A 26,647-nucleotide genomic window follows, 5' to 3' on the forward strand; every position below is an offset into this window, starting at 1 on the left:
AAGCGTGGTATAATTCACCCTAACATATCAGCATGACTTATCTTACTGTTTCTGTCTTTTCATTTTATGCAGATAAGCGGCACCCCTTTCCCTCACTGTACAAAATCTGAATACAACGTAAATCATTGTATTAAAGTTTTTCTAGTCCAGACGCAGAACATTTTCCGGTATAAAGCCCACCTTTCCCCACGCGCATGCCCAGTATGCCCTACTGCTTTGCACCGCTTTCGTGCATCCCAGGCTTCCAACACCAGGTAAGGGTATCCTGCAAACTGGATTCCGGTTGGCTGATGCAAACAAGAGCTTTTGGGTAGGTAAACTAAAAAGGAGTGATCAGTCTCAGCTCAAAAATTCCCATGGTCGAGAGCCCAAGTATATAAAGCAGCTGTTCCCACCGGTGGGGCCTCAAGAAAGGTGAGGCTGATGGGAGAAGTCGAGCAACTAACTACAAGCCCCAGCATGCAATGCACAATTTGGCTCCCGGAAAGAGGCGCGCTGTGCAGCGGAAAGCAGCCTTGGCCGGCAACACGAGTCGTGCGCGAGATGCTGACGGTCAGCCAACCAGAATGCTCAGAATGAGGAAGAGAGGCGGGGCGCTGTGAGCGTCCCCTTAGATCTCGTATCTATGACTCTCCAGTTTCCGGGTCTCCTGGCCCGCTAGGGAGGGGGTTCTCTGTGCGCCAGCCTCTTCCAGGCGGGTGTTAGATCTCCACGGTCCTAAGAGCCTACGCTGTTGCCACGGATCTCCCAGAGCCGGATGTGACGTCGCCTTGGAGTAGGAAGGGAGAGGCGGAGCGTAGCCCAGTGACGTCCTTCCAATATGGCGGAGTGAGAGTGAAGAAACAGTGTTTCCCCTTGGGTTGCTATAGGTGAGTTCTGTCTTTGCCCCCAGCCCGCCATCCCAGCTCCCTCCAGATCCTGGGTCACTAGAGGGCAGGTTCCTTGGAGCGCGAGCTGTTGTCGGAGCCAAGTGTTAACGTTGAAAGCTCGGGCGAGGCAGTCCTGGTGTTGGCCTTGGCCACAACCTCTGCTGTGGGAATTCGCGGGAGTGGGAGCTGGGCGAAGGGCAGGGAGGCAGAAACCAGGAGAGATCGGCTTTGGTTGTCACCCTATGATACCACCTCGAGTGGGGAAGGAAGGGGTGTGGCTTCCTCGGGGTGAGTGACCTAACCTTTGACAACTCTTGGCCCTGCCCCCTCGGCACCCGTCTAGCGTTTTGAAGCCACTATGTAACAGGTTTCATTGGGGAGCAGTTTTCAAGACCTCGTACCGTGTCCTTACTCAGTTTGCCCCAACGATCATTCTTTTAGTGGTTGATTTTTTCTCCCAAATATATGTTTGCCTACTGAGCTTGAAAGTGAAAGTTCAGCTGATCCAAAAGCGTGGAATTTTGCAGTGCTTTTTTTTTTCCTTTTTTTCCCCGCTTTGTGGAAATATTTTCTCGCGTCGCCATTTATTACCGCGTCCAAAGGATTGTGTTAGTTGACCAAGATGAAATAAAAGCTAGGAAGGCATTTGTCCCTTCGGCATTTTTTAACCATATCTGTGAATTTTCTGGGGACGTAAAATGAGAACAGACTTTATTCTTGTTGCGTGAAAAGTTTGATGACAGCTTAGGTTTACTAATTTACTATTTATTTTTGTTTTTTAGAACAAGGGTAAAATTCGTTTGTGATATCAAAATGCAGTATTCGCACCACTGTGAGCACCTTTTAGAGAGACTGAACAAACAACGGGAAGCTGGTTTTCTTTGTGACTGCACCATAGTGATTGGGGAATTCCAGTTTAAAGCTCATAGGAATGTGCTTGCCTCCTTTAGTGAGTATTTTGGTGCGATCTACAGAAGCACTTCTGAGAACAATGTCTTTCTTGATCAGAGTCAGGTGAAGGCTGATGGATTTCAGAAACTGTTGGAGTTTATATACACAGGAACTTTAAATCTTGACAGGTAAAGTACACATTTTATTTCCACTTATAAAAGCTGGTCAATAGTCTTTAGAGCTAAACCATTTTGGTATTTTTTCCATACAGTCATTGAACTCTTCAAATATTGATATGTACAGTGTTGTTTTTAATGAATCAGTGTCACTGATTTGGGATAAACAGACTATGTTTTGTAAGCACAAAAAAATACAGATGTTAATGTAGTTAACGCATTGTTTCTGACACATTTGATTTATCTGCTGAAATAAAGCTTGTGATTTCAGTTATGTAAACTTAAAATATGATAAATATTAATTCCAATTTCCCCTAGCTTTTTATCTTTATGATTCTCTGGTCTTCTCTCTCACTCTCTGTCCCCTTCGTCTTAAGGTCTTTGGGGTGAGAAGGTGTAAGTGGAAAAGAGATCCTCCGTTTATTTAATAGTGCTCCCATTTCCAGCCATAAATAGCAACATGCAGGACTTCTTCCTGATCTTGATTCAGGAAAATAATTCCATTGGCATGTTAATGGCAATGACTCTTGTTATTTCTGTACAGCTATCAGTACTAATGTTTAAGTCAGGTCCAAGAGGCTAGAATGCTTAGCTAAGATGCTTAAAACAGTTGTTGCACTGACAAGAAGTAGATTCTGAGGAATTGGATAATGCAGGCACTTTGTGTCTTACATGCATGATGGACTATATAATGAGATTAATATCAATACATTTACTGCTTATTGGGGGAAAGGTGGTGGGGATAAAAGGAAAGAGAAACCAAATTACTCTTGTCTTTTCTCCAGCTTTTATGCAAGTGTAAACTTGAGTAGATCATCATCTTGACATCGAAAGATTATGTGCTTTAGAATTAGAGCTTGCCTTTCAGTTGCTATCTCTGAGCAATCTAATTGCAGCCTCTCTAAGCCTTGGTTTCAGCATCTGTAAAAATGAGATGGTAATAACTACATTGATTGTTACTGTGAAGATTTAGGGTTTACTTAAAGGCCTACCTCCTTTAAGGCCTTAAACTACTGTTTCTTAGTTTCCATCCTTTCTTTCCTCTTCTCTGTCCTACTCTTCAAGCTCTTTAATTCCACATTTCTTAGAGAAAAGTGAGGGGAAAAAACAAAAAAAGGGACACCCAAAATTCTGCTACCCACTGAGTGTTAACCACTCTGAACACATTGATATTCTTTCATTCTTTTCCAGATATATACATGTACATATTAAGGAAAACCCTTCTCTCTCTCTTAACATTGCAGCTTATCTCGGAAATATGTTTCTTTAAAAAACTGGATTCAGGCTGTTCTGAAATCCTCCTGAAAAGGAAATATTCATGCTGTTTGGAATTACTTTTAAATTTTAGTGTAATGAAATTTTGGAGTCAGTTCTGCATAAGTTAAAGAAACAAAGCAACATCGTAGATTAATGTCACATGATGTTATTTAAGTTTATTGAATATTTGGCTATACAAATACCTCTTATCTAAAAATTTAGAATAAGTAATAAAAAATCACAAAATCTGTAAATTTTGGTTGGTCTTCAATTTAGTGGTTTCCCTTTCTCAGTTAACTTTGCCAGAAAAATCTTGAATTATTTGAACTTTCATGCAAAGAACCAATGTGAAGAAGAGCCAGATGTTTTGCTTAGTCTTTTTTGATAACATGTCTTTCTTGGGATGCTGGGGAGCTAATTGTTTGAGCCCAGCTGCAAATGTAAGAGAAGATGTATACCAAAAATAGAAAGTCTGTATAACTTAGTGAATAAGAAAAAAGAATAGTAGAGAATTTAGTGGACTCAGGAGCCAAATCACCTTGATCAAATCTTAGTTCTAACACTGTCTGATCTTGGACAAGTTACTTAATTTCTTGGGCCCACTGAAACTTCATTTATATGTAAAGTGGGGATTATATAGATTTCATGGTCATGTCCTGAGGATAACATGAACTACTTATACAAAGCATTTAGCCATAAGCCTGGCAATATATAATTAAATGACTTTCAGTGACTGTTCAAAAAGTGAAAGCAAGTGTGCAAGCACTGTAACTTAGTGCTCGTAAAAAGGAGATCAATTATGGACGTAAGTGCTTACTGAATCTCTTCACTGTGACTGAGATTATACGCTATCTATGAAATAGATAAATAATTTGTATGAATCACTGTTTCACTACTGAACAGTTTGTGAATCAGGACTAGTTTGTATTGATTTTAAAGGCCGTCTCACCTTGTTTGTGGTTCATTTTATGGAGCACTGAGCAAATTATAATAAGTGATAGAATTAATTTGGGTTTTATTCTAATAATGCTCCTCATTTATTGTAATTTAATAATAGACTGTAACAAAATCAATAAAAATGCTTAAGATATATAATGTTTTTAGGAAGCGACAGTGCTATCTATATACATGCAAAAAAATATGAAAGATGAATAAGATTTTATTTATGTTTGGGGTATTCATGCTATATCTTTGCAGATAGTTAACTTGATTACAAAGATTATTTGTAATTTGCTCCAAAATTACAGCCAAAGGCCATGAAAAGAGGAAAGAGGGTTGTTTTTTTTTTTTTTTTTTTCATTTTTTAAAGTTTTATTCAAGTATAGTTGATTTACAATGTTGTGACAGAAAAGAGTATTTTAAGTAATGTTTTCCTAGCTAAGGGAGTCAATTTGCAAACATTACTTTCTGAAAGTGTATTTGTATTAGGAGCTTGAGGTGGATTTTCCCAGATAACAAAATGTTCCCTAAAACTGATGATTAGGTTTCCAAACTAGCCTGTAAGTCTACTTAACTTTCCTGAAGAGTTAAATAATATTTGGGGAAAATGTCAAATAGAAAGGTTACTTGAGTGTGTGTGTGTGTGTGTGTGTGTATCCAGCTTAAAATAATTAAAAGGGCATATTTTTAGTCTTCATATCAACTCAGCTCTCTGACTTTACAGCTAAGAAAATTGAAGGTCCCAAAGATGTTGACTTATCCTAATTAATTCAGCTAGTAATGCAGAGCCAGTGAACAGTCTTACTGTACGTTGTGAACATCTAGAGGGCAGAGACTATTTCTTAATCTCCTTCTCAGCACCTCACATGGTAGATGCTCAGTAAATATTTGTTGGAATGTTGAACAAGGTGACTTAAATTTTTCTACATAACTCTAATACAACAAAATCTCCAGCTAATTTAGGTTGAATATCCCATACACACAGAAAAGCTGGGAGGGTTGCTAGAGAGAGCTTAGTGCATTTTAAAACCTTGTTCTTCCAAGTGTGATCCACAGACCATCAGCATTGTCATCACCAGGGAGTGTGTTAGAAATGCAGATGCTGGAGTTCCACCATGTTGCAGTTGGTTAAGAACCCGACTGCAGTGGCTAGGGTTGCTGCAGAGGTGCAGTTTCGATCACCGGCCATTAATGGATCCACAGGTCATAGCTGTGGCTAGGATTCAATCCCTGGCCAAGGAACTTCCATATGCTGCCATAACATTTTTTGTTTTAATTAAAAAAAAAAGAAAGAAAGAAAAAGAAATAAATGCAGATGCTCAGGCCCCAACACATGCTGAATCTGAATCTACATTTACAAGATCCCTGGGTGATTCAAGTGCAGAGGAAGCTGAGAAGCACAGATACAGTTCCCCCCAGGAAAGCAGAGGAAGATAATAGTTTTTTTAGATTCTTCTTGTTTCCAATTGGTTGCTATCTGAAGAGGCCTCAGGATAAATGAGATGAAGCAGTAAGTTGCCAACAACAACTACTATTGTGTTCCAAGTGTTTTATAAACTGGTATAAATTTTAACATTTTGTTTTTTCGTGATTGTACATATGAATGATCTCTTACTTCAAGTTCCGTAAAACTGGAGATTTTGCTTAAACATTCTGAATGAATGAATACATTTTATAAATTTGTTCTCTTAAGCCTTTTTCATTAGGTCTTTAAAAAACATAGACATATTTATGTAGCTCTATTTCAAAAATGTTTTTTCTTTGGTCAGACTATTGTCATTTAGCCTTGTTTCCTTACAGTTGGAATGTTAAAGAAATCCATCAGGCTGCTGACTATCTCAAAGTGGAAGAGGTGGTCACTAAATGTAAAATAAAGATGGAAGATTTTGCTTTTATTGCTAATCCCTCTTCTACAGAGATATCTAGTATTACTGGAAATATTGAATTGAATCAACAGACTTGTCTCCTTACTCTACGAGATTATAACAGTCGGGAGAAATCAGAAGTGTCTACAGATTTAGTTCAGGCAAATCCTAAACAAGGGGCTTTAGCAAAGAAGTCATCTCAAACTAAAAAGAAGAAGAAGGCCTTCAACTCCCAGAAAACACGTCAGAATAAAACAGTGCAATATCCCAGTGACATTTTAGAAAATACGTCTGTTGAACTATTTCTAGATGCAAATAAATTATCCACACCTATAATAGAACAAGTTGTACAAAGAAATAATTCAGAACTTGAGTTGACATCAGTTGTAGAAAATACTTTCCCAGCACAAGATATCGTGCAAACTGTTACAGTGAAACGGAAACGTGGAAAATCACAGCCAAACTGTGCTCTGAAAGAACACTCTATGTCTAATATAGCCACTGTCAAGAACTCTTATGAGCTGGAGAGCTCTGGGGAAGAGCTGGATCAAAGGTATTCCAAGGCCAAACCAATGTGTAACACATGTGGGAAAGTGTTTTCAGAAGCCAGCAGCTTAAGAAGACACATGAGAATACATAAAGGAGTCAAACCTTATGTCTGCCACTTGTGTGGAAAGGCTTTTACCCAGTGTAACCAGCTGAAAACACATGTAAGAACTCATACAGGTAAGACTGGTTTGTGGGGAAGATAATTGTTTTTATATTGTGACTGAAGTAATATTTTTATAGACATACTAGTATACAGTATTGACTGTGACCAGAATTTGGTATACATTTGTATTTATAAAAGTACTGAGCATGTTAGACTTAAAAATGTCTTTGTAATTGTGAACAAGTATTTAATAGCTGTTTTATTTTTTATTGTAACTGATACTCTGAAACCCCAGTGTGTGAGCTCTTTAAAACATTTTCGCTCATAGTTAACATAAGCATAAACTTAGTTTTAGCTTGCTAAGTATTTAACAGACAATACATTAAAACTAATAAAAAGAAAAGGTAATTACAACTCAGACTGATTCTCACATTTTGCCAACACATCTCACCACATGCTTCCTTAGACTTTTTCAACTTTCAAACAAAAATTACATTCCTTCCCTAGCCTCTATATTTACCTATATTGGTACGCTTAGATTTGTACTTTTCCTTTTTTTCTTTATGGCCACACCTGTGGCATGCGGAAGTTCCCAGGCCAGGGATTGAACCTGTGCCACAGCAATGATAACACCAGCTCCTTAACCTGCCACACAAGGGAACTCCTAGACTTGTAATTTTTAAGACGCAATATGCATTTTTCTCTATTGTCATCTTTCACTATTAAGAACTAAGAAACTATGGAGTTCCCGTCGTGGCTCAGTGGTTAACAAATCCTACTAGGAACATGAGGATGCAGGTTTGATCCCTGGCCTCGCTCAGTGGCTTAAGGATCTGGCATTGCCGTGAGCTGTGGTGTAGGTCACAGATTCAGCTTGGATCTCACTTTGCTGTGGCTGTGGTGTAGGCCAGCAGCTACAACTCTGATTAGACCCCTAGCCTGGGAATCTCCATATGCCGTGAGTGAGGCCCTAGAAAAGACCAAAAAAAAAAAAAAAAAAAAAAAAGACTAAAAAAATGAAAAAAAAAGACTAAGAAACTAGAGTTTCTTTAACTCTATTGGTGTTTTCAGTAATCAATCTGGAAAAATATCCTATTTGCATTTTTTCTTCTGGCAGTTAAATTTTCTGAATACTGAAACTAGTGCTGTTGATGAACTCTTTTGAAAGCTTATATGGCTTAAGCAACTAAAACAATATTTCCTTCTAAATATAAATGTTATTTACTTTTGTTTTAGGTGAGAAGCCATACAAATGTGAATTGTGTGATAAAGGATTTGCTCAGAAATGCCAGCTAGTCTTCCATAGTCGCATGCATCATGGTGAGGAAAAACCTTATAAATGTGATGTATGCAATTTACAATTTGCAACTTCTAGCAATCTCAAGATTCATGCAAGGTAAAAAATAAAAACAAAAACCAGATGTTTGATCTGTCATTCACTGTAGCCTTAAATTGTATTAGAATGCATGACAGTAGAGTTTTAATTGTGGTACCACCACATAATATCCTTAGTACAGTCAAGGAACTACAAGGGAGCCAGGGTGGCTGGAAGTGAATAATTGAGGGAGGGAAATAAGATCAGAATGGTGTTAGGGCAAATAAGATCAGATGGTGAAGGTTTTGTAGGCCATTATAAAGGTTTTACTCTTGAGAATGAGAAATAAGTGATGTGGTCTTCCTTGCATTTTAAGAGGATCACTGTGACTCCTGTATTAAGAAATGATTGTAGGATTGCCAAGAGTGGAAGCAAAATTACTGGTTAGGAAGCTATACATAAAACCCAAGTGAGAGTGATAATAGTTTAGGTCAGAGAGGCAGCAGTGGAAAAGATGAGTAGCAGTCCAATTCTGGATATATTTCAGTCACAACCAACAGAATATGCTGCACACTGGATATAGGATATGAAAGGAAAAAAACAAATTAAAAATGATTCTGCGGTTTTGAGCTTGAGCATCTGAAAAGATGGAATTACTGTTAACTAAAATGGAGATTTGTGGATAGCGTAGTTCAAGTAGGAGTATTGGAGTTTAGGAGCAGAGTTCTGATCATGTTAAATTTGAGATGACTTTTAGACATCTGAATGGAAATGTACAATAGACAGTTATCTAAGCCTGGAAGTCAGGGGACTAGTTTGAGCTGAAAATATAAATTTGAGAGTCATGAACATATAGGTACTATTTAAAGTCATAACGTTGGATGAGGTCACCCAGGGAATGAAGATGATTAGAAAAGAGATCACAGAATGGAGTCATGAGGCACACTAACCTTAAGAGTTCTAGGAGATGGGCAAGAACCAGCAGAACTGACTAGGAAGGAGTGGCCAATATAGGGGCAAACCAGAAAATTAGTCTGCCTCAGAATCCAGGTAGAGGAAGTGATTGCAGAAGGAAGCAGTTTGCTGTGTCAAATTCTGACAATAGGGAGATTAAGAATGAGAATTGTATATTGGATTTGGCAAAGTGAGAGGTTGTCAGTGCTCTAACACTGACAGAAGCAGTGTTAGCAGAGGCCAGTAGAGAAGAAATAAGGGAGTTCCCTTCGTGGCTCAGCAGTTAATGAACCCGACTAGGATCCATTAGGATGCCAATTCATCCCCGCCGTGGGTTAAGGATCTGGTGTTCCGTGAGCTGTGTAGGTTGCAGATTCAGCTCAGATCCCATGTTGCTGTGGCTGTGCCATAGGCCCGCAGCTGTCTCCCCAGTATGGCAACTTCCATATGCCACGAGTGTGGCCTTAAAAAGCAAAAAAAAAAAAAAAGTAGAACTGTTGGAGATTCAAGATTTTACTAAAGGGGAGCAGAGGAAGAGAGGAGCAAATGAGGTCGGAGGTCTCTTTTTAAGATGGGAGACGTATCAGTATATTCGTATGCTGCAATCCAGACTATTAGAGAAAATAGATGATGTAGGATGGAGGGATTGCAGGAATTATCATTGAGTAGGCAAGGAGGATAGTATCTTAAGTATACAAATAGGAGTAGTTGGATTCAGATGTACTGTCATTCTCACATAAGAGTTAAAAACTACTATAGATGCAGATTCCTATAGGTGGAGATTTGTGGTGGTAGAAATTTTCTTCTGATTGCTTAAATTTTTCTGAGTGAAACAGGAAGCAAGAATATCAGCTGAGAGTGAGGATGGGTGAGGAGGTGCTGGAGGTTTGAGGAAAGAGTTTTGAAGAACAAGTGAATGGACAGGCAAAAATAACTGCCTGCAGGAGTTCCCACTGTGGTGCCACGGGATCGACAGCGTCTCTGCAGCAGCGGGGACTCTGGTTTCGATCCCCAGCCCGGTGCAGTGGGATCTGGTGTTGCCTCAGTAGGTTGCAACTCTGGCTTGGATTTGATCTCTGGCCTGGGAACTCCATATGCCACTGGGCGGCCAAAAAAAAAATTGCCTGCAGTATTAGGGGTGTATGTGACTACCGCATAAAGCTGATGGCAAAACTTTTTGAACTAATCTCAGAACTAATGGAACTAATGTTTTTTTATACAACCAGAACGTTTGTTCTTGACCGTATGTTAAATACGTGTTCTTGATCTGTTAAGATGAAATAAAATACTGCATGAAAAATGTTTGCTATATAGTGTGATTCCCCAAATTGTTTTATTTACCAATGTATAACTTTATATTTATTTATTAATAGGAAGCATAGTGGAGAGAAGCCATATGTCTGTGATAGGTGTGGACAGCGATTTGCCCAAGCCAGCACATTGACCTATCATGTTCGAAGGCATACGGGAGAAAAGCCTTATGTGTGTGATACCTGTGGAAAGGCATTTGCTGTCTCTAGTTCTCTTATCACTCATTCTCGAAAACATACAGGTAAAAATTTGACACAGAGATTACTTAAATAAGGAAAGTTATAAATAAAAGAAAAAGGAAAATCAAATCTTTCCAGACAGTAGGGTACAGGCTTTGTAGTAATATATCTGTTGTGTTTGTGAACCTTGAAGCTTTTTATGCTTAAGATTTTCACGTAAATATTAGATATAAGAGCAGATTATTTTCTAGAATAATAAACAGTGGATGAAATTTTTTATCATGTAACTTAGCTATATACATTAAAATCAGATAATTTTACAATATATAAACTTGAGGCATTTTTTATGACCTTAAAAAAATTCCTTAGGCTCTTGAAGCTTCATTTCCCTTGGATAAAACTAGAGTTAAGGGGTTGGGGTGGGTTTGGGTAGAATATATCGATTTAATAACTTCTTAGGACTTTTCTTACACAGACATTCTAAGATTTGCAAATTAAACAGATACTTCAAACCCAGAGCAAAATCTGTAGTTCAAAGGTTTTCATTTTTTGTAGGGTAATTTTTTTTAAATACAATTTTTTCAAATTAAAACATAGTTGATTTACAATGTTGTGTGCTGTTCAGCAAAGTGACCCAGTCATTGTAGGGTAATTTTTTAAATAGATTTTTCCTAAGTAATTTTTTTCCTCTTTAATAACCTTGTAGATAGCAAGAATTGAAATATGGATTGAAGAATTTTCATGTTTTAAATTATATAAAACTCAGACTTCTTGCCCAACGCTAGTCTCCTAGAAGGATATTTGTAGAAATAAAGTTTTATTATGTGAAAAAGCTCAGGTTACATGAACAGTGTAAAATAATTATTAAATGTTCATTTAAGTTGGACTACACTGAAAATACCTCTAAAATACAATATAAAGAGGTTTTAATGTAAATATTTTAGAACAACTTACTTTAGATTATTGTAATTGATAAATATTATATTGGTATAGTACACCACTTCGCTATCTTTTATTTTCCATCTAGGTGAAAAACCATACATATGTGGTATTTGTGGGAAAAGTTTTATTTCCTCAGGAGAGCTCAACAAACACTTTCGATCCCATACAGGTCTGTGTTTAGGGAGAATGTATTATTTTTTGTTCTCTCTAATTTCTTTTTATGTAAACCTTGACTTTAAACCATTATGGACTATATGGTATCTAGTCATACTCTTCTATAACAATATTTCAATGTATAAATATCAACTTTTTATTTGTTTGTTTTTTTAGTTATTTGGAGTATGAATTAACTTTGGTCAAGAATTGTGTAGATTTTCTTGGAGTTCCCATTGTGGCGCAGTGGTTAACGAATCCGACTAGGAACCATGAGGTTGCAGGTTCAATCCCTGCCCTTGCTCAGTGGGTTAACGATCCGGCGTTGCTGTGAGCTGTGGTATGGGTCGCAGACGTGGCTCGGATCGCACGTTGCTGTGGCCCTGGTGTAGGCTGGCAGCTACAGCTCCGATTGGACCCCTGGGAACCTCCATATGCCGCGGGAGCGGCCCAAGAAATGACAAAAAGACAAAAAAAAAAAAAGAATTGTGTAGATTTTCTAAGAAGCGTGCTAGGTAATCAGTATTTTTTAAATGATTTGGATTAAATTGCACAGATATACCAAAAAATGAAAAGGAAAAGATAATATCAGATTTTCTTATTAAACAGTTTTCAGCATGCAAGTTTTAGGAATGCATTTTAATATTGACATGGTTATTGTAAAAGGTAGTATATAAGTGGTATGAAAAATATTAAAATGTGCAAAACTTTTAAAAACAAAAGCAAAATGCTACTTTGAAAATGTCCTATTCTTTTTCTTTCAAAAAGTTATTCCTCGTAATTCCTATCTAGTATAGTGTAGACAGTTAATAAATTTATTGGCAATGTCTATATTCTCATGCTCCTTAGTTTGCATTATAAAGCATTGAACAATACTTATTTCAAAACAATTATAGTTTGTATTTTTATTTTATATTTTTAAAAGATTTTCTAATTTATATGCTATCTGAGAGCAGAAACTATAATTATGCATTTTTCCCCCAGCTACATCTCTTAACCAGAATCTGACATATAATTGACACTCAATAAATGTCTGACAGAAATAAAACAGTAAGGTTTTTTTTTCAGTTAGAAATTTTTTTTAGGGCCACACCCGTGGCATATGGAAGTTCCCAGGCTAGGGGTTGAATCAGAGCTGCAGCTGTCAGCGTCAGCCACAGCCACAGCCACAGCCACACCAGATCTGAGCTGCATCTGTGACCCACACCACCGCTCATGGCAATGCCTGATCCTTAACCCAATGAGGGAGGCCAGGGATCGAACCCACATCCTCATGGTTACTAGTCATTCATTTCTGCTGAGCCACAATGGGAACTCCTAGTTAGAAATTTCTATTAGTGAAAACGCTCAATTTTTTCCTGAAATAGGGACACTTCGTATAAAATAAAGGTGTGCCTATGTGTATAGAAGTTTTCATTTTACCCTGTTAGAACCAAGAGATTAAAATGGTAATTTGAAACTAAATTTAAACAGTATAATAATGTTTGCATTGTGTTTATAAACATTGATATTTTTTATCTTAACAGCTTGAGAAATACTGAGACTTTTTAAACTTCTTTTTCAGGAGAAAGACCATTTATATGTGAACTATGTGGAAATTCTTACACAGATATTAAAAATTTAAAGAAGCACAAAACAAAAGTCCATTCTGGTAAATATTTGTGTTTTTGAAATTTTGATGCTGTCATATTGGTGCTATTTCTTAAAATGTTGAGATGTACTTTATAACAGTTTAAATTACACATATATAATATCACTCTTCCCCATACTAGAGTCTAGGTTTCCTGGGGTTTATTGTGTAGTTAGGTGAAGAAAGGAGCATCATGAACACTAGCCCAGAACTACATGAGGAAATAGGGAAACAGGTAGCCCAAAATTGTTAAAATATGGAAAAGCTATACTGCAAAATTTTTAATCTGTTGCTTAAAATGAATCCTTGAGGAAGTTGCACTGTGCTTACCATTCTGCCGTGATTAGAAACAAAACACTTGTCTTCAGTGTGTAGAGGTGACAGTCTTTGACAATAAACATAAACATAAGGATTAAGGTAGCCACATCTGAAAACTTCAGTGGATCATGAAATACAAGACAAAAGGTAGGGTATGACAGAGATACAAGAGTGCTAAAGAAGAGAGAAGTCCTTCTGCAGTTAGTATTGAAAAGGCTTAATTCTAGGGAACCTGAAGTTAGAGAAGAGTTCAGAACATGGAGATGGGAAAGGGAATATTCATCCCAAGCAGAGGGAACATTGTGAAGAGAGACATTGGGTTAAGAGGGCACAGGTTGTATTTTTGGCTAGTTGAACAGAAGCATAGTCTAGCAAAAACAGAATTACAACTTTATAAAAGCAAATATGCAATTTTGTCTAACAAGGATAGTGAGATTGAAATCATGTCAGTACTCTGCAATGACAAGAGCATGGTAAAGCTAGTGGAAAACTTGAAAGGAAAAAATGTATCTTTAGTCAGTGGGCTAATTACTACCTTGAGTAGGGCAGAATTTCTTTTTTCTGAAAATAAATGAAAGTGCCATACCTCTGAACTTGAACTCACAGAATAATATGAACTATTTATTAATATATTCAGAGAACAAGTAGAGTACTTATTATGTATATAGCACTTTTAGGTACTTTGAAGGAATTATAGAAGTGTAACTAGACATTTACTCTGAAGGAATTTCATTTATTGAGCATTCATGGTATACCTAATTAGAATGTTAAATAGAAATAAGATAGAGATACATGTCAAAAGGTGATATATGAAAAATTGATAAATGAATGATAGAAGAGATAGGAAACAGCTTGCCTGATCTAGAACAATTAAGTCCATTTTTATAGTAGAGTTGATACTTGAACCTGGTCTTAAAGCTCATTATGTATTTGTATAGATAATGAGAAGGACAAATAACCAAAAAAGAAATAGTGTCACTAAAGGTGTAGGGTTGGAATGCAAGTTTAGTCTTCCTCAGGGTTTTTTTTTCTCTTCCATTTCAGGTACAGATAAAATTCTAGATTCCAGTATAGAGGATCATCCCTTGAGTGAAAAAGAGTCCATACAAAAAAGTCCTTTATCAGAAACTTTGGATGTGAAGCCTTCTGATATGGCTTTACCACTGACTCTTCCACTTGGGACTGAGGACCACCACATGCTTCTGCCTGTCACAGATAATCAGTCTCCTACATCAGATGCATTGTTGAGATCAACTGTGAATGGGTATTCAGAACCACAACTGATTTTTTTACAGCAGTTATACTGACTTTGTGAGGAATATGGAATTGCTAAGGTGTCTCTGGTAGTAAACATAAACATCTCTGGTAAGGTGCATATATTCATATTAAATTAACCATTTATTTGGGTTGTGGCCATTATTTTTCACTGACTAAAGTAAAAGCACCTGATGCTGCATCACAACTGTGCAGTGCTTGTTTTGACATTTGGCTTTCGTATTCAGGTTATACACACAGCATTTGAAGGGGTAAATTATACTACAGTAGCACTATTTTGCATGGATAAGTTTTACTTTATTTTAGAGCTGCCTTAATTCCATTTTTTAAAAAGTTTTACTGAAGTATATTTGATTTACAAGGTTGTAATAATTTCTTGCTGTACTTAATTCCATTTTTATTTTGCATTTTAGACTTGCCTTCCATTTACTGAAGTAGAATCTATCACTTTATGCTTCAGTTTTGACCTGTGGGATTTATTTTCTTCCCCTCAAAATTTAAACAGAATCAGTGATAGTATCAGACCAAGACTGGTGCTGTTACTAAACCTCATAGACCAATACATAAACTATAGGGGAAAAAAATTCATATATATCCTAAGAGAATTTAGGTACTGATTAAAAATTGTGCTATTTCTCTATTAATACAGCCCTTTGGAGGTATCTTTTCTAATGAGACAAAAAATGCTTTTCTTAAAAGCTATAGAACTGTATATAAATTTTGTTCATTTAGAACTCAGTATTCTGGAGAAAACCAATGGTCAGTAGTTTTGAGTTATCTAAGACTACATTTTCAAAATGAATTTAAATATATACTTGGTTTTTTATCTTAGTAAAGACAGTTTCAAATTTGATCCATTGTGTTAATAGGTTTCTAGATTACTGGAGATGAGGAAAATATATACTGAGTTTTGAAATTTTTTGATAAGCCTCTCATACCTCTTATGCACTTTTTAAAATAAAAAAAATCCTAAAAAGAATTTTCTAAATAGAAACTTAATGCATAGTATAAAACACTTGGCTTCTGAATTTGATACATTATATTAATAAGTAATTAAGAAATTAACTTCAATTAAAAGTAAACATTTGAGTTATCAGAAAGCCAGTTTATTAAACATTTTATACTTGAGTTTTCTATAAGTTTCAAGTTTTAAAATTTTATAGCTTAAACCACAACAGTTGGTAGTAGTTGTAGTTTCACAGTATCCCTTTCCCTTCCTAATGAACTTAGAAAATTCAGATTGATTCTGATATTTACTACCACTCTTCCCTATCCCATTTTCCCCACACTAATTAATTTCACTGTCTAACCTTTAGGGCATTAAAGTATCAGTTCCACAAAGTTAGTTCCTGTACTGCTTATCAGACACCATGGTGACATTATTTCCTACTTCTGCCATGCATTAGTTGTGGCTTATTTTTTTTTTTCTTCTTTTAAATTACACCTGTAATAAAATTAATGTATTTTCTGTTGGTATTGTTTTCTTTAATTGTATTTTTTCTGGGGTCCTAGTCATAGGAACTAACTAGAAGACTTAGAACTACTAAATTATTGTAAACTATACAGATATCACCATTTCATTGCACACTCAGCATTTTCACAATAAATTGCCACAGTGGGATTGACTTAATCGAAGAGAGTTTGAAATATTGCCTTTGTATAATATACATCAAACTTAGTATTTATCTAAGAAATCTAATTATACCTATGTGTTAACTTAATATACTGGGTTTAAATACAATTTATAAGGTTATAAAAATGTTCAAGTAATCTATTCTGGCTTAAATTCAATAGGAGTTTATTGAAATGTGAAGAAATTAAAGAAAAGACTCAGACTTTTTAAGTCTATTGAAATGGAGAGGTTTTATTTAATTCATATTTTCATTAATCCAAGCATCTGATCAACAAAATTCCTGTTTAAAAACTGCTACACCGGAGTTCCCGTCGTGGCACAGTGGTTAACAAATCCGACTAGGAACCATGAGGTTGCGGGTTCGATCCCTGGCCTTGCTCAGTGGGTTAAAGATCCGGTGTTGCAGTGAGCTGTAGTGTAGGTTGCAGACGCGGCTCGGATCCCGCGTTGCTATGGCTCTGGCGTAGGCCGGTGGCTACAGCTCCGATTAGACCCCTAGCCTGGGAACTCCATATGCCGTGAGAGCGGCCCAATAAATGGCAAAAAGACAAAAAACCAAAAAAAAACAAAAAACTGCTACACTGATAATCATAATTCCATAAGGGTAGTAGTTACCAAATTTCCTCTAGTACAATGGTAATCTGCATTTTTCCATTACATAAATTAGCTTTCAAATTTATTATTTCTAGGATTATTGGATTGGAGTGGCTAAGTTGATTTATTAAGCTTTTCTTCATCATATTATCTGCTTCTTAGCTAAAATAATTGTTTTTAATTGGCATGGCTTGATGCTTTTCCAGATGACATGTAAAGAAAGCTTGAAGCCTGATTATCCTGTCGTCATTCTTCTCATAATGCTGTATTTTTTTTTTATCATAGTATACCTATATTTTAGTTGTATTGGTAGTCTAACACTCATAAATATCATTTTAGTTAAGTTCAGATTTAAATGTATTTGTTACATTGCAGTGTTTCGGGAAAGGTCTATTCCTAATTAAGTTTTTTGAAAGGTTTTTAAAATGCTAAAGATTTTATTGAGAAACAAATAATTTTCTAAATTAATTTTGTTTTGCATTTGTATTAGATTATTCCTACTGTACTGTTAGATTTTAGGCTTTTTAAAAAGAAACCATAGATTATATATAAGTGATTTCTGTTTTTAAATGGTATTCTATGTTTAATTTCATAGGATGATTTTGATAAATTTTAGAAAATTGGGTTTTTTCCAAAAGAAAAGGTCTGTCAGTTCTGCTGCAGCAGTTTATCAGTCCTTTTCTGTATGTTTCATTTCTGCAGAAATTGTGCAGATGAGAGTAGTTGAAATGTGCTTACATAAAGACAATTAATATACATGCACTTGTTTCTTAAAATCTCCTAGAACAAAACCTCTAACATTTGATGCATACAGAAACATACTTTTGAAATAGTAGTATCAAAGCCCCACCCCACCTTAGGCCCTCTGAATTAGATGATCTCCAAAACATGCCAGAATATACCAAATATTGAGAACTATTATCCTAAACATTTCTTGGTGTTCTTCCTTTAGGCTCCTGATATATGGGCTTTTGATAATTAAGCTCTTGATAAAACTTTCCACCTTTTACTCAGAGATTTTGAGTTTTTAGAATTTGGCTGGAAATACCACCAAAGAAATTGTATTTTAATGCAGTTTCTTTAAATTCTACATGAACAATACTGAGATTTAGTTTTTGGAGCATTTCTTGAGACAGTAAGAGAGCTACTCTCTGTCCTCTTGACCCCTTTCATTCAACGGATTTGGTATATTTGCCTAAGGAATTTAGATAATTACCATGTAAACATAGTAGTCATTCAGAAATAGGGTGTTTAATTTCAAGAGGAATATATGAAAATAAACACCATGGATGTGAATCATATATTTGGATTTAAAATATTGGGCCATTATTTTGAATGCTGTAAAATTACTGAAATCAGAAAACATAAAGTGTCAAAGATGAGTAAGATTATCTCCAAGTTTATAGTCAAATGGGAAAGATAAGCAGGAGTATAACTAGCAATGAAACAAGCCAGAATGCCAAGTGGAGGAAGGCAAGAAAGGAAATGCTGAGCAGCCAGTGGAAATTGAAGGGACAGAGAAAGGGTTCTTGCTCCCCTGGATAGGCAAACAAGAAGAGATGGCTAATGGAGGAGTTTGTACACAGCTGGCTGAGGTAGGCAGAAGGGAGAGAAAATATGAAAGGTGCCTATATCATCTTGAAATAGTCCTCTGCCCTCAGCATGTGCTGAAAGGATGGGATTAGATAGGCAAATTTATAATCCAGGATCTCACACATTCAACCACGGTTGACTGCTGAAGGGTAGGGATTAGACAGCCACATTTGTAACACAATTCCATACCTGTGACCACAGCCAATGGAACACCTTACCAGGGAGAAACAATTCTTAGGCCAAACTGAGCTGCTTTCTCAAGAAATTAAGCTATGAAATTCAGTGACTGACTAGGTTTTGGTATATATGTAAATAAAAAAGATCATTTTAAAGTGACCCAGAGTCAGCCAAGCAAGTCAGAGTGGAAAGGAAATAGTGAAGAAGCAAAGAAAGCTGGTCTATAGAATGAAGCAAGGGGATGAAAGTAGGTTTGCAAACCAAGTGATTAAGGCCCCGAGTGAGAGAAGTCGCTTGGTTTCTTGAGGTTGCATAGTTGTGCTTTGTTTCCTTGACTTTTGCCTATTAAATCTTTAGAGTAAATCCCTTTTCTTAAACAGGCTTGAGTCAGTTTCTGCTCCCTGTAGTTAGGCAGACCCCGATTTAGACACCTGAGTTTTAATCCTTAGCGATAGAAGAGTTGGTGATGTCATTGACTGTGATAGGGAAGATTAAGTGGAGGGTTTTATTGTGTTTTGTTTTCAGGCCACACCTGCAGCATATGGAGGTTCTCAGGCTAGGAGTCATATCAGAGCTGCTGCTACACCACAGCCACAGCAACACAGGATCTGAGCCATATCTGTGACCTACACCACAGCTCATGGCAGCGCCGGATCCGTAACCCACTGAGTGAGGCCAGGGATGCAACCCGTGTCCTCATGGATGCCAGTCAGATTCATTATTGCTAAGCCATGGACGGGAACTCCTAAGTGGAGGTTTATGGAAGAGAAGACTTTATAAGTGCTGAATTTGATTGGTGACTGTGATACCTATGTGAAAATGTCTAGCAGTGATTGAAAATGGTGACTGAAACTCAACAGAGGTTAAAGCTAGAGATATAAATCTTGAAGCATAAGGCTAATAACTACTGTGATAGGAATGATTTAGGCAACCCTGGGAGATGGTACAGAACAACAAAAAGATGAGGACAAACTTGGGGAAAGATGCATTTAAAGAATGAGCAAAAGACAGAAAAGGAGATGAAAAGTGATAACAGGAAGAAAACCAGGGTGGTACAAGTTTCATGAAGACAAAAGTAGCTTTGTACGGATCACGTGATACGGAGAAATTAAATAGGATGCAAATCAAAGACAACATTGGGTTGGGTAATTGGAGCATGATAATCCTTTGAGAAAGGCAGCTGCAGTAATAATAGTGGGAGTAGAAGCCAAGTGGATATGGTTTGAGGAGTAGATAAGACATAATGAATATGCCTATTTAGTTTGAAAAGCAGAGCAAGTACAGCAAACAAGGTCATTTTATCAAATATCTAAAAAGTATAAACCACTTTATTTCTTGCTTTTTTTGCTTTCAAACTTGAAACACTGTTAAATGATGAGCAAAATAGAGTATGCAACAATATAAAATGAGGCTATACTTGAGCTGGATCTTAAAGGAGGATTGCCAAGAGGAAAATGGAAGGGAAACACATAACACATATATTGTTGCAGATATACTCATTGCAGTTCAGATGTGTAGAGGAAGAGGAATTTTCCTACAGAACTTATTATGTATTCTTACTCTTGAGCTCCCACCTAGTGGGAAGTTTAGGAAAAAATTAACTTTTAGTTTTAGCCACTTTAAAACCTAGTCTGATATAAAAGAGATAGAATTTATATCTTAAGGTAATGCTTAAACATTTCAAAAATTGCTACCTAGAAATAATAACCCTTTTTCTCTCTAAAATGGTGTCCACATGTATGGAAGAGGTGACTTATATGATGTAATGGCATCAGGGAAGAAGACACTGTCTTAGTGTCTTTACTCTTCCATTTTCTGGACATCTTACTGGCCTCTGATGCAATAGGTAAAAGCTTATGAAATATGTGATCAGGTTTTTCCTAGCCTGATCAGAGTCCAGTAGTTCTCCACTGACTTGGCTTCACCTTAGTTCTCTTGGGTTGGAGAAGAGAATTCTGAGACTTCTGTAAAAATGTCAAACAATCCTGTGTGAGTCAGTTTACAGGTTTAGCACATGCCACTCTACTGAAGGCTCCAGGTAAGCCTACTTATTTCTCATTCATTTCCTATCTGCTTCCCAATCAGCTACCTTCTGAGTCTCCCCTTGGGAGACTATAGGAACTTGTGGGTCCCCTCTGTAGCACACAGGAATAAGAGTAGCCTGGGAAAGCAAACTGCATTACTAAAGTTTACTTTGATGTTACTGTGTCTTAGCTTGAGAGTGTCAGAATCCAATAGGCTGCTCCTCTATCCAGCCTGTATGGGGATACTTCAAAACAATAAAAGATGGGACTACTGCTACATAAACAACTTGAGTGAATTACACCAATATAATGTACAAAAGAAGTCTGATACAAAGAGTATATATACTGTATAACTCCATTTAGATAACACTCCAAAACATGCAAAACTACTCTGTGGCATTGGACATCATGATAGTGGTTGTCTGTTGGAATAGTTGGAGTTTCTGGGAAGCTTGTGGGGTTTACTATCTTTTTCTGGGTCATGGTTAACACAGATGGGTTAGCTTTGTAATAATTAATCTAGCTGTTCACTTATATACTTCCATTTAAAAAGAAGTATGTATTTAAAAAAAAAACAACTAATTTGAAGACTGAGAAAACCAGAGCATTGGCTTTTAAACTTCAGTGAGATTAAGATGACCTGGATTGTAAAATGCAGAGTCCCCAGACTAGCCTCAGAAATTCTGATTCAGGAGTTCCCGTCGTGGTGCAGTGGTTAACGAATCCGACCAGGAACCATGAGGTTGCGGGTTCGGTCCCTGCCCTCGCTCAGTGGGTTGACGATCCGGCGTTGCCGTGAGCTGTGGTGTAGGTTGCAGACGCAGCTCAGATCCCGCGTTGCTGTGGCTCTGGCGTAGGCCAGTGGCTACAGCTCCGATTCAACCCCTATCCTGGGAACCTCCATATGCCGCGGGAGCGGCCCAAGAAATAGCAACAACAACAACAACAACAAAAGACAAAAAAAAAAAAAAAAAAAAAAAAATTCTGATTCATTAAGTCTGACTCCAAGAATCTGGATTTTCAACATTTGCCCCAGGTGATTCTGATGCTTGACACTTTAAAAATTTTTGACTTAGTATCTTCAGTTTAAACTATCCTTACTCTCTGAACAGATAGTCAAGTGTAAGAAGTCTGTCATACTGTTATTCAAGCCTGAGTTTATTGGCTCTTAATTGCCAGAAGTAGCATTTCCTCACCAGCTTAATGTTTTCCAAATGTAATGACAGTTATTAAAAAAAAGTTTGTATTGGGGAGTTCCCGTCATGGCTCAGTGGTTAACGAATCCGACTAGGAACCATGAGGTTTGAGGGTTCGATCCCTGGCCTTGCTCAGTGCTTTAAGGATCTGGCATTGCCATGAGCTGTGGTGTAGGCTGCAGACGTGGCTCCGATCCCGAGTTGCTGCGGCTCTGGCGTAGGCTGGTGTCTACAGCTCTGATTTGACCCCTAGCCTGGGAACCTCCATGTGCCGCAGGAGCGGCCCAAAAAATGGCAAAAAAAAAAAAAAAAAAAAAAAAAAAAGTTTGTATTTTTGGGAGTTCCCATTGTGGCACAGTGGAAATGAATCCAACTAGTATCCGTGAGGATGTGGGTTCAATCCCTAGCCTCGCTTAGTGGGTCAGGGATCCCGAGTTGCTGTGGCTGTGGTGTACTGTCAGCAGCTGTAGCTCCTACTTGACCTCTAGCCTGGGAACTTCCATGTGCTACGAGTGCAGCCTTAAAAAAAAAAAAAAAAAAAAGTTTATGTTTTTTCCTATAGTATGATTTTCTTGCATTCATTGAATTCTGCGGTTTTTCAAATTTGATCAAAAGAAATTTTTTTTTCATTTCCTATTGCATTTTTAACAATACAGAGATAAGACTTTCCTCGGACATACAACTTTTTTTAGTATAAATAATTCTAGCTATATTCAGCATGTAATAATGTAAAAGAAATTTGTAAAAAAAACAAGTCTTCATATTTGCAGAGAATAAAGAGATCTTAAAATGGAAAGAAAGTAAAATCTGAAACAACATTGCAAAGTAAGGTCAATAAAACCTAATAACTAAGGGTAAAATCAAGAATTAGTAAAAATTAGAATAAATGTCAGGATACATAAAGTCACTTGTAGAATTCTTTAGTCTACACAGTTTTGTCGGGTCCATTGTAAACATCTGATAACAGCAAATCTTCAGTAAGTGTTTTCTACAACAGTGAGAGGTCATATTATTTCTAAAATTCCGTTATCGGATTGCAGTAGTTTTCTTTTAATATAATATATAAACACTACTTATCCCCCAAAAATCTGAGATTCATTTCACACATTTTGTTATTAACATGAACTAATGAGTGTGTATTTTTCAAACAATTCCAGATGTTTTAAGATTTTGGTTTTCAGCACAGACCTCAACCTGACAGCAACCATGTGTCCTGGATGATACAAATTCATCTCTCTGAAAGCATGAGAATGGATTTGGTAAGCCATTTAGGTCTTTCTTGGCTCAGTACCTCCACAACATTCCATGAAAATAATGGCTCATATAATTTATTCAGATATTCTTCCCTTTTTATAACTACCGCAGTTATCTGTGCCCACCTCCTCACCCCTACTGCATTTCCCCAGGGAGTATGGAAAGATGGTATTAGGTGCTGAGTATAAGGAAAGACCTGTTAAACTAAACATCATTAAATAGTGATTAGGGAATATTTATCTTAATTGTTTAATATACTAAAGGAATGGATAAGACATGAATTTCTTTGTAATGTTAAATTTTTAGAATAAATTCACAACATTTTTTTTTTTTTTTTTTTTTTGCTCTTTAGGGACGCACTTATGGCATAGGGAAGTTCCCTGGCTAGGGGTCAAATCAGAGCTACAGCTGTTGGCCTACACCACAGCCACAGCTACGTGGGATCCGAGCCTCATCTGGAACCTACACCACAGCTCGCAGCAGTGCCTGATTCTTAACCCATTCACTGAGTGAGGCCAGGGATCTAACCCAAGTCCTCATGGTTACTAGTTGGGTTTGTTACCGCTGAGGCACAATGGAAACTCCTCACAATACTTTAAATGAAGGCTAATACTTTGACAACTATAAAGCTGACAGCTACCTTTATTCCACCTCCTAACTCTCAACATTTAGAGATAGATGTTTTTTTCTTTTAGACTGCAGAACCTAAAGTAACCTCTTTAAATTGTCCACATATTTTTCCTCACATTTTGCCCTAGCTTTAATAATAATAAATAGTTCAAATTAAGCACTTGTCATATGTATAAATTAATAGATTTGTGAACACAGGTCTGTAATTGAAGAATTATAATGTCTGTTTGCCTCTTCATATAAATCTTGATTTGAAAACAAGATTGGCCATAGATAACAGGAGTTATTTCCCATCAAATCATTAAATGTTACCGGCATCCTCCCAAAGAAAGAATTACCTTTAAAGGTTCATTGGATAGTTCCCACTGTGGTGCAAAGGGATCAGCGGCATCTCCACAGCGCCAGGACACAGGTTTGATCCCCTGTCCAGCACAGTGGGTTAAAGGACATTCTGCAGCATAGGTCACAACTGTGGCTCAGATCTGATCCCTGGCCCAGGAGCTCCATATGCCTCAGGGCAGCCAAAAAAGAAAAAAAAAAAAAAAGTTAACTGGCAGCACTGACTTGTGTGGAAAATACACATCTATATGTATTTGTATATGTGTGTGTTTAATATGTATTTGCCTGTATTTGTGAAATTGTATCAACAACCATCTTAAAATACCTGATATAATTTAGTTTTTCAACTTCTAAACTATTTGAAGTTCCCTGGGATTTTGGCACCTGAAATCTTTTTATAACTTCGTGACAACTTTCAGTTAGGATACCTATTATGACCTTTCTATTTGGTAATATTTTCTTTATAAAAAGAAATACAGTTCCTCAATTTCCTTCTCCAGGCATTCAAATTTTAGTCCCAAGTTTATAATTTTTGTTTTAAATTATTCAGTTCACAACGGACAGTTACTCAAACTTTAATATCTCTTTTACCTAACTAATGAAAGTAACTTGTTCTAATTTATGAAAGAAAAATTTTAATAGACAATAAAATATTAATTTCTGTGAAAGTAATAAGACAAATGTGTAAAAATTATTTTAAAGCTTGTTTTTCATAGATGTTGACCTATGGGTACAAGACTAAAACCTGCATTAGATGATTGGCTGCAAGCTTCTCCATAACCAGGTATCCAGTAGTAATGCCTTTTAAGGCCATTGGAGACTTCTGCAAGGTACACATGTCCATCCACTACAAATGGCTCCACATCTGTATTGTCAGGTTTTAGATGGCCCATGTGAATTAAGTCTGAGTATGCCTAGGATTTTTAAGAAAAACTATCGTTAAGAAAATAGTTTATTTTGCAGTGGGAAAATAAAAAAAAAAAAAGAAAATAGTTTATTTTGGAGTTCCCATTATGGCGCAGCTGAAGCAAATTTTATTAGTATCCATGAGGATGCAGGTTTGCTCCCTGGCAACACGGGGATCTGGTGTTGCCATGAGCTGTGGTGTAGGTTGCAGATGTGGCTCGGATCTGGCATTGCTGTGGCTGTAGCATAGGCCGGAAACTGTAGCTCTGATTCAACCCCTAGCCTAGGAACTTCCGTGTACTGCAGATTTGGCCCTAAAAAAAAAAGTTTATTTTACAGTGCTTAAACGTATTTCAATATTCAAATTAGCTGTGATAATTTATAGTTTGAAATAAATATTCTGAATAACACTACCGAATTTTAATATTTTCTGGGTATTGTAGTTTTTTGTATTCATGTAACTCCATACGATGTAATTATAATCTTGCAAAACTTATTTCTAAGTTTAACATTATTATGCATGTTTTATTTCTTTCTTCTTTTAGGGCCACACCTGCAGCATATGGAAGTTCCCAGGCTAGGGGTTGAGTCCAAGCTGCAGCTGCTGACCTATGCCACAGCCACAGCAATGCCAGATCCTTAACCTACTGAGCCAGGCCAGGAATCCTGCATCCTCATGGATACTAGTTGGATTTCTTAAACCCATTGAGTCACAACAGGAACTCCCAGGCATGGGAGTTTTCTTATTTTATGACTCCCAGAGATAAAATTCTGTGTATTACCAATTTTGTGGACCAAAGGTCTCATGGTAAAACTTTCAAGTCCCAAGATGACCCAAATGAGGATGGCAGGCTGTTGTATATGCCCTTGAAGATTTTATGATAGCCAGTGATCCATTTTTCAGAAAAAATAATCACAGAAAAATAAGCAATTTGGCATACAATTCATGGACTCCCTGAAGATTTAGGCTGAAGGAGGCCATTCCCATAGTGTTAGATGCTGGCCTGGCTGGACACCTAATTATTTCTTTATTGTATAATTTTCTTTGCATATCTCTTGTGAATCATTGATACCTACATAAAGGTATCATACAAACTTGTTAAACTCATTTGTAATAAGATTGTAATTAGAGAAAGGCACAAGTTAGACTGGCTGCTTTGTGCTTTAGCTTGTCATTATTATTTTCAAGCTCAAGTTAGCTTCTAGTGTATAGAATATGGATATGATATTTTTCTGAAATCAAGTTTTTTTTTTTTTTTTTTGGCCATACCTGCAGCCTGTGGAAGTTCCTGGGCAAGGGATCAAACCCAAGCCACAGCAGCGACCCAGGCTGCTACAGTGACAAGGCTGTATCCTTAACCCACTGTGCCATGGAGAATATCAAGAAGTTTTTGTTTTTATTTTAAATTTACATTGTATTAGTCTTTTTAGTGGTGGAATTCTGGTTAGTCTTTTGGCAATTTTTGAGAATTTTAACATCTTATTTTTCTCTCCATTCTTTACAAATGAAAACTATTTGTTACTGTGCTTTTTGGGTTTTTGAAGGTAATATCATGGGTTCTCTATTTACATATG

General features: G+C 36.8%; 2 protein-coding genes across 7 annotated transcripts in view; one reads left to right on the plus strand and one right to left on the minus strand.

Moving 5' to 3' along the window:
* Positions 206–17,711, plus strand: MYNN (myoneurin). Of its 2 annotated transcripts, XM_003358669.4 has the most exons (8): positions 207–869; positions 1,652–1,948; positions 5,933–6,723; positions 7,886–8,045; positions 10,292–10,470; positions 11,436–11,519; positions 13,068–13,154; positions 14,496–17,711. In XM_003358669.4, the coding sequence occupies exons 2-8, from the start codon at positions 1,683–1,685 to the stop codon at positions 14,756–14,758; spliced, it is 1,830 nt and encodes a 609-aa protein (XP_003358717.1). In that variant the 5' UTR covers positions 207–869; positions 1,652–1,682; the 3' UTR covers positions 14,759–17,711. The 2 variants fall into 2 exon arrangements, with proteins under 2 accessions (XP_005670047.1, XP_003358717.1); XM_005669990.3 differs by lacking the exon at positions 11,436–11,519 and having other exon boundaries at positions 206–869.
* Positions 16,571–26,647, minus strand: part of LRRC34 (leucine rich repeat containing 34) — a 35,558-nt gene continuing 25,481 nt past the window's right edge. For 4 of the 5 annotated variants that reach the window (XM_021069764.1, XM_021069765.1, XM_021069763.1 and 1 more), the window contains one exon: positions 16,571–25,080. In XM_021069764.1, coding sequence (XP_020925423.1) covers positions 24,877–25,080 — 204 coding nt within the window. In that variant the 3' untranslated portion in view covers positions 16,571–24,876. The remainder of the gene's footprint in view (positions 25,081–26,647) is intronic. The other variant, XM_021069766.1, reaches the window with a different exon arrangement.

Source organism: Sus scrofa, chromosome 13, assembly GCF_000003025.6.
Source record: "Sus scrofa isolate TJ Tabasco breed Duroc chromosome 13, Sscrofa11.1, whole genome shotgun sequence".
NCBI lineage: Eukaryota > Metazoa > Chordata > Mammalia > Artiodactyla > Suidae > Sus > Sus scrofa.